This window comes from Neofelis nebulosa, chromosome 13 (assembly GCF_028018385.1).
Source record: "Neofelis nebulosa isolate mNeoNeb1 chromosome 13, mNeoNeb1.pri, whole genome shotgun sequence".
NCBI lineage: Eukaryota > Metazoa > Chordata > Mammalia > Carnivora > Felidae > Neofelis > Neofelis nebulosa.
This window is the reverse complement of record NC_080794.1, coordinates 91,832,843-91,845,369: the sequence shown is the minus strand read 5'-3', so window position 1 is coordinate 91,845,369 and position 12,527 is coordinate 91,832,843. Positions and strand designations below refer to the sequence as shown.

Genomic DNA, 12,527 nt, shown 5'->3' with positions numbered 1-12,527 from the left:
GGGCTCCCAGAGGCAGAGAGGTGAGAACAGGGACGGCGGGGCGGGGCCCACAGTCCAAGCACCACCCCCAGGCTTTGGCGGAAAGACGTCCCTGACATGGTCCCAGGGGTCTTGGAGGCACGGGGGCCGGACCGCCAGGGTGCGGGCAGACTGGGAGCTGAACAGGGGTCGGAGGGGGGGGGGGGGGGCAGCTGTGCACAGAGCCTCTACGGAGCGGGTTGGGGGGAGGGAGAGCACGAAGGGCAGAGGGCGGGCAGGTGCCCCACCCGGGGCCCGCCCCTGCGCCACGGAACCCCGGGGGCCTGGAACCGGCCACACGGGGGACGCTTAGGCCTTGGAGACTGGCAAACACCACACGTCACCTGTTGGTCTACACGAAACAGACACCGATAAGCACGTGACAAACAGGCGCTGAGCCCGTCACGCGAGTCTGGTCACCCCGCACGGCCTCTCCGGACTCTGCAGGGCACGCGGTGGCTTCGGGGAGGAGGGCGGTTCCCGCGGGACCAGGGCTCCACCGACTGGTTTGAGATGCACGTTTCACGCACACGCCCTTGGTTTTGCACACGTGCACGCGCACAGCCACGGAGACGCCCGGTGAGGTGCGTCAGCCGTGCGAGCACCTGGGGCGCCGCCCACACGGGGGCCGCCCGACAACCGGACGCTGGGCCAGCAGCCGCAGCCCGGGGACGGGGGACAGCGGGGCTCACCGCGGTGCCGTTGTTGTCGCGGAAAACCTCCTGGTCGAAGTACTGGAAGACTTTCTTTTCCAGCTGAAGCATCACCTGGAAAGGAGACGCGGACGCCAGTGTGGGCAGAGCAGGCACAGCGCCGCCCGCACAGTCCAGAGAGCCCAGCTCCAGGGGCCACGGCTGAGGGCTCTCTTACCTTCCGGTCGTTGTCCGACTCGCGGAATATCAGCTTCACGACCTCGTTGGTGTCGGCGGCCCGGACTGTCTGCATCGTGGCCTGTGTGCAGAGAGTCTGGGAAAGACACAGAAGGGACTCAGTCCCCGCACAGAGGGGCCCGCAGCCCGTGTCCCCTGAAAGCGATCAGCACACCTCCTGGCCTCTCCCCCCTGCCCCGTCCTTTCCGGGCTGCTTCCGCCTGGCTCCACACGTCCCCGGAAAGGGACCACGGGCCCGCCGCACGGGAGCGGGAGCACGACCAGCTGACCAGGCACGCTCTCCAAGGGCAGGCCCGTCGGGAAGTGCCGTGCACCTCTGGCGGCCCCGGCCTCCCTGCCCATCTCTGTCCCCCGTGCTGCCCCCGAGCCGGCGGGGCCTGGACCCTAGATCTGCCGGAGGCTTCACTGAAATCAGCACGAGCAGCGGAGGGGCGGGGAGGTCTCTGCCCTTCACGGTGTCCTCACAGCAGGCTGGGGACACCCTGCGATGAGATCTGCCTCAGGTGGGCAGTGGGACAGGACCCGGAAGGCAACGCCAGGGAGCACAGAGGCCACGCTGGGTTTTTGGGTCACCCCCAGGGCCGCAAGGCTGGGACACTGCCCACAGCACACCCCGGTTCATAGACGAAGTTAAATCCAGGCTTGCCGAGAAAACTCCTCTAGTGTCAAGCTGGGTATGAGGCAGGAAAGGTGTGGATGGGTGCAGGACACTGGAGACCCCCACCCAGCGGGGCAAGCCTGCTCTGGGCAGTGAGAAGTCGCAGGCTGGGTCACGGGTACTCAGGAATATGTTCAACAAAAGAAGTCTGGGATGTGCTGAAAGGAAAGACCTTCACGGGAGAGGACGGAGGACTGGGGAGCTGGCCCCCACCCCGTGCTGCGGATGACGCTCTTTCCTCGTGGGAAGGTCCCGTCACCAGGGTCCATGTGCACAACGTGTCCAGGAAGGGCAGCTGGAGGCAGAAGGCAGAGCCAAAGCTGCCTGGGGACGGCCAAGGAAGAGTCCACCCCGGACCAAGGCCTGTCTGTAAACCACACCTCAACGGAGCCGCCCTCTAAAACATGACTCGATGACTTTTATTTACAAAAGAACACTGCAGGAAAACAACGAATTCTGACTTTTTGAACACATCCTCCACTGAAGGCCTTTGCAAAGCTGGACACACATCCCCCAGGGGAGAGTGGCGTCAGCCCGAGAGGCCCACTGAGGGGCCGGTTTTGGTGGAGGGGGGCAGGGACCCCCGGGACGAGCCCCCCAGCCCCTCTGCAGACCCCTCCCAGGTTTGCTGGGGACACACACACACACACACACACTGCCCAGCATGCAGCAGGGGAGGCAGCGGCCACCGCCACCGTCCCCAGAGCGTACTCCAGGACAGGCCATTGACATTCAGAGCACAGATCAGTTAGGCAGGTCAAGCCCCCAAAGTGGCTTTTGGACTCATGTGTCACAAATCAGTCTGGCCGCCTTCAAGCGGTGAGGATTAGAACAAGCACAGAAGAATCTGGAGCAGAGCACGGCCACCCGGCTGCCCCAGTCCTCGGAGGTCCAGCTGCATCCAGATGCTAATGCGCTTAAGTGGCTTAAGCACTTCCGTGAATGGGGGAGGGCCCCCCCGGGCAGGCAGACGGCCATTGTGGCCACCCCAGGACGCGATTCAGGGGATTCTCCCTTCTTCTCCCAAAGGCACCTGCTAGAAACTTTTTAAAGAAATTGCTTTATCTGGCCATTTCGGGCGGGCTCCCAAAGGATAAACATCTGATCAGCCCGGGCTCTCTGAGAGGGCCGCCCTGTGCCTCCTGCTCTCCGGCCCTTTCTCTGCACCCTCCCATGGAGCCACCTCATTCAAGGGGTTTTAAAGAAGTGATCAGGCCTGGCCGCGGCCTCGCCTCAGCTTTCAATCCGCAGTCATGGCCAATCATGCAGAAACGTGCCGGGGCCTTTCCGCTCGCCTCCTCATGGAAGGGATTTTTCTTTTGAAAGGAGAAAAAGAAATACCCCAAATGCTATTTCTACAGAGCCATCCAAGATTTATTTCATTATCAGCAGCCACACGGAGGGGCGTCAGGCTGGACGTTCCTGCAGTCCGTTCTCTCGGCACTCGAGCACCTGATTTTTGTCTTGGAATCTCGCGGGGCCGCTGTCGCCAAGGACGCCCACCTGTCGTGTGGCGAAGGAAACTCCCGTGTTTCTTCTCAGTGTGATGACTTTTGAAGTAGGCTGCCGAGACGGGGTGTCCCCAGGCCCCGGACCCCAGTGTCAGCCCGGAGGGCCACTGCCAGTGTTTTCTGTGAATCCTGTCATTCACAGCCTACCTGACTGGCCCAGTCCTCCCCCATGGTCCAAACCTCTACCAAAGGCAGCACGCGTGGACCCTTCCGGCCGGGCCATCCGACGCCGGCTCGCAGAGCCCACCCCCTACCCTCTGCTGCAGACAGAAGGACCCTGCGGTCCATGGCAGCAGGGACGGGGCGCGGGCGGGGCTCATCCCCCACTTCAAGCACCAGCCACACCGGGCGGCTCAGCAAAGTCCCCGGTTTGGGTCTCCTTCTGGGCCTTACTGAGCAAAGCCTGATCCGGGGGCAGCTTGGGATGGGATACGCCTGTTAGGAAGGACGTTCCAAGGTTCCACACGGTACGTTTCAGTCTGTATTGGTAAGAAGCACACAGAACCAAAACGTATAAACGTAAATTTAAAAAACTCCATCAGGAACAGGAGCCTGAACCAGAGTCTGCGAAGTTTCCCTGTTTGGACGGCTCAGAGTGTGAATTGAAGTAAAAGCCGGGATGCTGGGCTGTGTCCACCCCGAGAGGCGTCAGAAGGGCCGAGGCCTCCAGCTGCACGGACGACGGCCGTGACGCTCCCGCCCGGCCGTAAATGTGGCTTCTGAGCAGGTTCCCCGCAGGTGGCAGTCCCTCATCCAGGGACTGTGGCCGGGAGGGGGCGGAGGGGCAGGACGGCCAGCACTCACTTCCACCGTGCGGTTTCCCCAGAGTGTGTCCGCTGGACATAAATCCCCGGTCCGGCCTCTGTCGGCGAGGCCCGCGTGGACGGGAACACGAGTTTGGTCTCGCTCTCCCCCGCAGATTCAGGAGAAGCCCCCCCGGGAGCGGGCAGGGGTCTCGGTCTCCCTCAGGCTCACAAGGATCCCCACCCCTGGCCCAGGCCCGCACACGGACCCCGCCACGCACGTCCAGATGCCGCTCGGGGTCACGGCACGGGCCGCTCTGGGATGCGGTGGGGGTGAGCCTGGGGTCAGCAGGCCCCTCGTCAGGGCCAGGACGCCCCATCCCCAGAGCTTGTGCGGGAGCCGCCGAAGCCACCGTGGCTGCAGGAACCAGAGCCGAGCTCCCGGGGGCTTGGGTCCTCACGCCTGGAAAGACCTCTTCCAACGGCCTGCGTGTCCTGTGTCCTGGCAGTCGGTGGGCACAATCCTGTCTCCGTGTTTTGACACAAGTCATCTCTTTGTTGGTGGGGCCACACCCTCCCTTCTGGCGACCGAGCCCACCTGCCAGTGAGGGCTGGGACCCACCAAAGGCCACGAGCACAAGGCAGGTTCTCAGCAGACGGCCTGCCTGACCTGCCCAGAGCCTCCCGAGCAGGCCCACTCCCCTGTGCTGGGCAGGCAGAGCCACGGGACCAGGACCACAAGGTCCCGGAGGCACCTCGGAGCAGGAGGGCCGCCACACAAATTCATCACTGTGGCCTCCTGACCTGGCCACTGGCCCCAGCAAAGCCCATCCCACATCCGCACCAAGGGGGCAGGGGCTCCTGACACCAGCCGGTATCTCGCAGAGGCCAGATGCTCGCCGTGTGGAGGGGTGAGCAGGGCCGTTGTCTAGGGGTCCACAAAGAGGTGGGGGCAAGTTTTAATCCTGACTTCAGTTGGCAACGAAAACCGGCCAGGCCAGATATCTGCCGACCGTTGAACATGCGGGGCATGGACGGCGGTGCCCGGGCTGGGACCCCTCGAAAGGCCCCTGCCTTCCCTCCCTCCGCGCAGAGGCGAGAACACCACGGGCTGAACTGAGTGGACGCGGCCACGAGGCCAGCTGGGGCCCCACACAGACACAGTACAGGCAGGACTGTGGGAAACAGTCCGGCAAATTCTGAAGGAATCAGGCTACGGCCGCGGAAAGCAGACTTCCCTGTTTTCGCACCCAGACCCTCAGGAGGAGGCACCGTGACCTGGGAGAGCCTCACACCACAGAACGGGCTTGGTGGGGGCACCCTGCACCTGCCGGCCCCCCCCCACCTGGTGCTCCAGGGCGAGGCTCCCGAGGTGTGAGCTAACCCAGCTTTAGCCACTTACGAGCCTCATCCCAGCAACAAGGAGAAAGGAGTAACCCATCTGAAGAAAGTGACGGTGGAGGAAAGTGTGATCTGGCACTTCTCAGACATCAGTAACAACAGAGAAGGGAGGAGAAAAGGAGAAGAAAGGAGGGAGCGAGGAGGGGGGAGGAGGAGGGAGAAGGAGGGAGGAGAGAGGGGGGAGGAGGAGGGAGGAAGCAGGAGGGAGGAGGGAGCGGGAGGAGGAGGAAGGAGGAGGGAGGAGGGAGGAGGGAGGAGGAAGCAGGAGGAAAAACAAGCAGGAGGAGGAGGAGGAGGAGGAGGGAGGAAGCAGGAGGGAGGACAGAGCAGGAGGGCAGAGGGTGGGGGAGAAGCCCTGAGCCCTGCCCCAGCCGTGTGCCCAGGGACTCGGGAGGGTGCTCCCTCCTCACTGGCGGCCTGGCCTCGGTGAGCCGGTGGGTGGGCTTGAAGACACATCTGGCCCGTGGTTCACACCTCTCCCCGGAACCGTGGCCCTGCCGCTGCTTTCACCGGCTGACAGCCTGGTGCGGGACATGCAGACCCTTGTGAAACAGGAAACAAAGGAGCGCCCCAGTCTAATTTCAGCCCCAGACGCTCATGGCCCGAGTCTGGCCAAGGCGACAGAAGTCTGCAGAAGAAACGGACTGAAAACGCCTCCGGCCTTCCACGGAGGGTCAAGGAGCCGGGAGCAGGGAGGCCCCACGGGCATCGTGAGTCTCAGGGACATGCTTCCTTTGGCCGGCGGGCTCTCTGGCACGTCACGGACCACAGAGTCGGGAGGAGGACCGGAGCCGGCTGACCTCCAGGGCTGGGGGTGCAGCACCCGCCTCCGCGGGCGGGCCAGTGCCTCTCAGGGTCGGCTGTGGGGCCCGCGCCACCGTCCCCAGGACCCTTCCCAGGACCCTCCTGACAAACAGCTGCAGTAAAACGGCAGCAAAGCCATGCTATGGAGGCACGGAGTGAAGCGAAGCTGTCTGCCGGCAAACAGTGCCCAAGGCGGCCTCTGGGGTCAGGGAGGGGCTGCGGATGCCTCCGGAAGCCGGGAGGCCGGCGCCCATCCCGCGCAGGGCAGAGAACACAGTGCAGGAAGTTGGAGCCACTGTAAGGAACCGGCCTCTGCTGCCCCAAAAGGGGTGTGGGCCTGGGGCCTGGACGAACTCAGAAATGGGCAGGTGCCCGCGCATGGCCTTCTCCAGGGGCCCAGAGCTCTGTGTGCTCACAGGGGGACTTCCTCCCCGGCAACGGCAGTCTCAGTCCCGTCTGCAGGCCCCACGCACGCGCCCGGGGGCCCCTCACCTCCGGGAGTGGGGGCTCGTCTGACGGACCCGAGACCGGGATGCTGAGCTCCCACTGCTGACCCTAGCCGGGATTCACCCGGGCCCAGGAGGCGATCTCACACGGCCTCCAAGGGGTCCGCCCACGTTCGGAATGGGGTATCTGTGGTGCTGGAGCCACGTCAGCCACACGGTTGGCACGAGCGCGCACCTGACCCAGCGCCTCCTTCCCCCTTGTGCACCTGCGTCCGGGAGGGACGGCGTGGAACCCCCACGTGAGACCACGCTCGCCTGCTCCGTGCTGTGTGTCCAGCAAGAACCAGGCTGAGAACGGCTTGCGCTCAGGTCACCGGCACGGAGCTGCTCCCCAGCCCTGGGACGGTCTGCTCCCGTTCCCTGGGACCGGAATCTTGGGGTTCCTTGCCCCCGCCCCCGGATCACACAGATGTCAGGGAAAGCGGTCCCTCAGCAGCCAGCGCTGGGAGGCCAGCCCTGCACGCGGCACAGGCCGCCTTCCCCGAAAAACCATCGACCGGAGGCATGTCAGCGAGACCTGCCCACCGCCCCGTCGTTCTTGTCATTCAGTTGGAGGCTGAAAATAAAGAGGGGGCTGAGTGCCCAAGGTCCAGCCGGCCCCTCTCATGGGGCAGTTGCCGCAGAACAGGAAACGTTCCTAAAAGGTAGTTCACAAAGGCCCCCTGGGTACATTCAACAGATTCTCCTTAAAACCAGTTAACGGAGAATCATTACCTTTTAAAACTGAAGTTTTCAAACGACTCTAGAAAACAGCTGGCTCGAGACAATAAACGTCATCTCGTGACACGGACGGTCCTCCCAGAGGCGCTGGCCGTGAGGGGCCCACACGATGTCCTGGAACTTGCCCCTGGCCACCTGCACACACCTCTCTGAGTCAGGGGTACAGGCGCCTCCGAACCCACCAACGGGTCAGCCCGGGGTGGGGGCCCTAGCATCCCACACGGGCTCTCTGCCAAGTAGGGGCAGAGAATTAGAGCACCGGGTTTCGACAGACATCCCCGTGCCCTGGACATCCATCTAAGTGCCAGGGACACAAGATAAGCATTGTCGGTCCACGCGATTAATGTTCTCTGGTGATTCGCATCTGCAGACATCGTTCTGAGTCCTGAGAGTACGCGAGGGCTTGACGGGAGGCACCACTGAATCACGGCTCTGAAGGTTCTGGAATGGAAACTGGCGGCTTTAAAACTTGCCTTGGTCCCTGGTAACCTATGCATCTGAGGGAAAGAGCTCAGAAAGAGCTTCTCGCCCAACGCTCTCTGACCGTCCCCGCTGGGGGAGGGGTCACATGGCACCACAGAGAACGAGCGCAGAGAAGCCGCCCCCCCCCCCCCCCCCGCCTCGGCAGGGTGAGCGGAGCCCCTGCAGGTGAAGCCCTCCCGCCCCCCCCCCCCCCCGCCCCAGCAGAGCCCTGACAGAGAGAAGAGGCCGGTGGCCAGAGCAGCAAGGACACGCCAGTGCCCATCCTGCCCTGGTGACAGCGTGGGTCACTAGTGGGCAGGAGCGGCACGAGGTCTGGCCGTTTTGGCTTCCTTCCCGTCACGCACAGGCACACACACGTGTACGCAGGTGGCCTACGTGCATGTGAATACACACGCCTGCGTTCAGCGCACACGTGTGCCAGCGAGGCACACACAGGGCACACCGTGCACACGCGCCCGCACGCACAGCTCCCGGGAGGCAGGAGGGAGCAGCGGCAGGCGAGGGCGGCGGGCCTGCCGCCCGCAAACAGCTACCGTCACACGAGTGCGTCCCGGTGCCGACCCCCCCGGTTCTCGGGACCAGGGTGGCCGGCCCGACACGGAGAGCAGCCCCGGGCGGGGCCGAGCAGGGCAGCCTCGGCCTGTGAGCGCCTCGGGGTCTTGTCCTCTCTCTGGAGAGGTGCCCCCTGCCTCCAGCAGGAACTGCCCCAAACGGTCCGCCAGCCCGTTTGTGCTAACCTCCCGGAGACCCTTCTGGTGAGCTCTCTGTCTCTCCCAAAGGTTTTCCCACTAGATCCCTGCGCTCGCAGGAGGAAAGGCGTCTATTAGTAAGTGTGGGGGAGACACCGCCTCTGAGGGCCCCAGAGTGCTGAGGCTGCCGCAGCGGGGGCCCTGGGGGGCTGGTGGCGGGTCGTGGGGAGGTGCCGTTACGAGGGTTAGGTCAGCCGCCACGGCGCCTTCCCCCTCTTTGTTTCAGATTGTGCACCGTTCCTCCAGAACAACACCACCATAAAGACGCTTTCTTTCATCTCTGCCCAGGACGGCTCCCGTGAACTCCCTACCGGCCTGGCCACCAGGGCAGGTGCTAACGGAGCGGCACGCCGGGCAAGCCCGTGGCGGTTCTGAGCCCACACGGGCCCCTCGGCCGGTGTTCTGGAAGGAAGCCAGGTGTGTCTCCGGCCGGGGTGTGCAATGCACGCGGCCTGGGCCCGGGACGGCTCCCCGGGGGTGCCGCCTGCAGCAAGGCCCCGGCTGGGGCCCAGACATGCTCTCGGTCTGGTCTCCTGAGGACACCCCGGGACAAGCAGGGCAGGCGGAGCAGGACCCCCCAGCCTGGCGCTTCCTCCTCGTGCCCACACAGGCCACAGACAGACAGGGAGCCTGCCCACCAGCTCTGGCCTAGAGGTGGACGGTCCTAGAACCCCCGCAGGCCGTGCTGACCCAAAGAGCAGCGGGAGAGCAGTGCTGCATACAGCAGGACGCACATTAGTGAGCATAGAGCCATCCACGAAGCAGAAAATCAGGCTCTCCAACAGGGGACAGGCGAGGGCGAAAGGCACCAGCGCTCTTGTCTTTTTTCCTCTCTTTCCATCATCGTGGCGATAACTGTTGGGACATCAGTGTACCAGTTGGAAAGGCCGCTAATGTTTGTAAGGCAAACTTCCTGGCAGAAAATCCCCCACACGTGAAACCCAGAACAGTCATAACTGTGATGTTACGTAGTTGGTTTCAGGTTCGTGTCGCGGGCCCCTTATCAAAACAGACCGGATTCTCCTTTTTTGGAACAGTAAGTAAATAAACTTAACAATTTAGATGCGTAAATTGGCTGCTTTAAACTCTGACTCTTCAAAAGCCACACAGACAAGCTGAGCAGAGACGCTAAGGCGCCTGCACGAGCGCCCGACCCAGCGGCTGCAACTCCTGGAGTCCACAGACACAAGAGTGCCCAGAGCCAAGGAGGCCGCCGGCACGCCCAGCCCCGTCTACACCGGCTCCCAATTCAGATCGGGAACCCTCACGCCCACCAGCGTGACACACACTGTGTGTCACACACAGCGTGTCCACACAGAGGACACACCCTCTCAGAGCTGCTAAAGGTCTGTGAAAGCCCCGTTCCCCAGGAGGCTCTCTCGGGGCGCATCACGGGGGCGGGGGCCGGGGCAACCCTTCCAGCTGTCTCAGGTCGCCAGGCTGCCCTCTCCTCAACTGCTTGCTCCCACCACTCACTGCCACAACACGGACGGAAATGCCAGCTGGCTGCCGGGGGGGGTCCGCGTGCCCCACGACCCGGGCTGAGTGTTGGGGTGCGGAGGCGCGGCTGGGGTTGGGTTCAATGAGCTCACTGGAGAGCAGACGCGCGCCAGCCCGTTGTCTGGCGCTCCGTGTGGGCACCGTGACCATGCAGGCTGGGTGGTTCCTGGAGGGCCTCCGGGGGGAGGGGGGCTGGCAAGGGAGTGATGGGGTGATGCCCCCTCAGGCCGAGTGGGAGCGCCCTCCCCAGGACGCGGGGGCCCCGAGGGAAGGAGGGCGGTCTGGGGACGGGGCTCCGGCCACTGGGCAGCCTGGCTGCACCACTCTTGCTGGCTGTGGTCTTCGGTGGTTTCGTGACGCGGGGGGTGTGCCCTGCGTGGTTCCTTCTGGCCCCTTCCCAGGCCGGCGCTGTCAGTGCTGGGGGCGGGGGCGCCCCCCCCCCCCCCCCCCAGACAGGTCCTCACAGGACCCGAGTCCCCAGGGGCCCACCTGGCACCCGGGCGCATGTGCACGTGTCAGTAACTGGCAACTGGTTTTCAAGACGGCCGCCAGCCTCCAAAATCGCATCCGCCACCATCGCTGTCAGGGATGAAGCACGGCAGGTGGGCGTGGGCCGGGCCTCGCCGGGACGGGAGCGCCTGGCACTGCTGATGCTCTTTGTCACTGCGGCCAGCTGAGCGTCCCAGCTGCCAGTTGCCACGGCGCAAGGCACAAAACGTACCCTCTGAGCGATCCTGCCAGCGGGGCCGAGCTAGAGGCTGCGTCAATAAGCAGCTTCGTGACGCACGGCCCACCGGACGGCACGTGATAATCGTGTGGGATCTATGCGTGTTTCAATTACATCCAGCAGCACCAAGTCCGGTCCTCTCGGTTCTGCTCTGCAAGCGTGTTGGCATGAATTTGCATCTGAAACAGGAAGCTGCTGACTCCCGGGGGACCGGCTCCCTCGCTCTGCGGCTCTTCCCGAGGCTGCTGCCGGGCAGGACTTGGCTGCCCGTCTCCGTCCTGCTCCACGAGTGACCTGGTTCCCCTTCCCGCACTCGGGGGCCTGACTGGCCCCGCCCCCTTTGCCCGCAGCAGGGTCGGTGGTGGCCCGCGCCTCCTGCAGGCTGCCATCCGCTCACCGGCCCCTCGCTGATTTGGAGACAGCTTTGCCAGTGAGCACGGGGGTGGCACCCAGGAGGCGGAGAACCCCGGACGCCAAGTCCGGGGAGGCTGACCTCACCGCCCTCGGTGGGGCTCGGCAACAAAACCCAAACCCAGTCCGGTGGTGGCCTCTCACCCGGCAGTGCTCAGCAGAAGGGACCCGCTCACACACAACGTGACCACACGCTTCCGGAAGTCGCCGTCAGGCAGGAGGCACGGTCCCGCCTCGACGCCTCCTCAGGCCTCCTCACACGCAGCTGCGGCACGGTCCACGACATTCGGGGTCCCCTGCCACGCCGATCCCGGGCCCGCCGAAGGCTACGCGTGGGATGGGCACAGGCCACCTCGAGGACGGAGGGTGGAGGCCAGCACGGCCTTCTCTTCCCGTCCCTGGCACCCCGTCTTCAGGCACTGAAAGTGGGTGTCCATGACTGGAGGCCGCAGGAGGGGGTCGCCGCTGAGGGCAGTCCGCCTGTCTACCCGGGTGGAGGGGAGGACAGACAGTGCCGGGCACAGGCCCAGGTCGGTGGTGGGCAGCGTGGGTCCGGGCCAAGCCCCAGCGGACTTCTCCCCGACCTGTGCTCTTTCCTGGGCCACGCGGCGCTTCAGAAGGAAAGGTCAGGCACCCCACTCGCCTCCTCGGCAGATCGCAGGAGCAGAGGCCCCGCTCTGAGGCCCTGGGGGGGGATGGATGGAGGGACACTCTGCCCTCGTCCCGGCCCCCTCCTCCTGGCTGCCCACATCCCAGTGCCCACCCAGGGCTGTACCACCCCCCCCTCCTCCCGTCCACACCGCCAGCGGCACTGATGCCCCCAGACCATGCTTAAGAACCCCACGGGACTCCACGGCTCCCAGCCAGGCCTTGCCCACAGGAGGCCCGTCCCAAGACGTGCACTGCTGGCCTCCGGCTGACACCAAGGTCACAGACACAGGTGCATCTGAAACAGGGCCCTCCCGCAAGGGCAGGGGCTTCCAAGAACAGGGTCACGGGAAGCACGGACACCCTGGACGACGCCGTTCTCAGGCTGCTCCTGGGCCTCCCAAGAGGATGGGGCAGACGAAACACAGCACTCGTGTCCCCAGGCTGGCAGACCCACCCCCACGGCTCTCCCGGCACCCAGGACCGTCGCCACGAGGGCCCCGGGCCACACGTCCACCCTGGCGTGCACCACAGGCACGCAGGAAACATCGGCTGGACAGACGTGGAAGAAACTCCAGCTCTGGGGCAGCCGACCGCAAAGCCGTAACCAAAATCAGAGTATCAAACCCGCCACGGGCGTCTGTGAAACAAGAACCACCATCCAGGCCGTGGGAAAGAAACCAGCGGCTCTGCTCTCCCCGGGGCCACGGAGCTGCTCTGGGCCTCATGGTCTTTCTATCTACTCCCTGCCGGCTGTG

The 12,527-nt window shown here is 64.5% G+C and overlaps 1 protein-coding gene across 5 annotated transcripts in view; it reads right to left on the bottom strand.

The window, feature by feature from the left end:
• Nucleotides 1-12,527, bottom strand: part of INPP5A (inositol polyphosphate-5-phosphatase A) — a 174,425-nt gene that overhangs the window by 20,934 nt on the left and 140,964 nt on the right. For all 5 annotated transcript variants that reach the window (XM_058698209.1, XM_058698206.1, XM_058698207.1 and 2 more), the window contains 2 exons: nucleotides 889-984; nucleotides 711-785 (listed from right to left, as the gene is read on the bottom strand). In XM_058698209.1, the coding sequence (XP_058554192.1) occupies nucleotides 711-785; nucleotides 889-984 (171 nt within the window). The remainder of the gene's footprint in view (nucleotides 1-710; nucleotides 786-888; nucleotides 985-12,527) is intronic.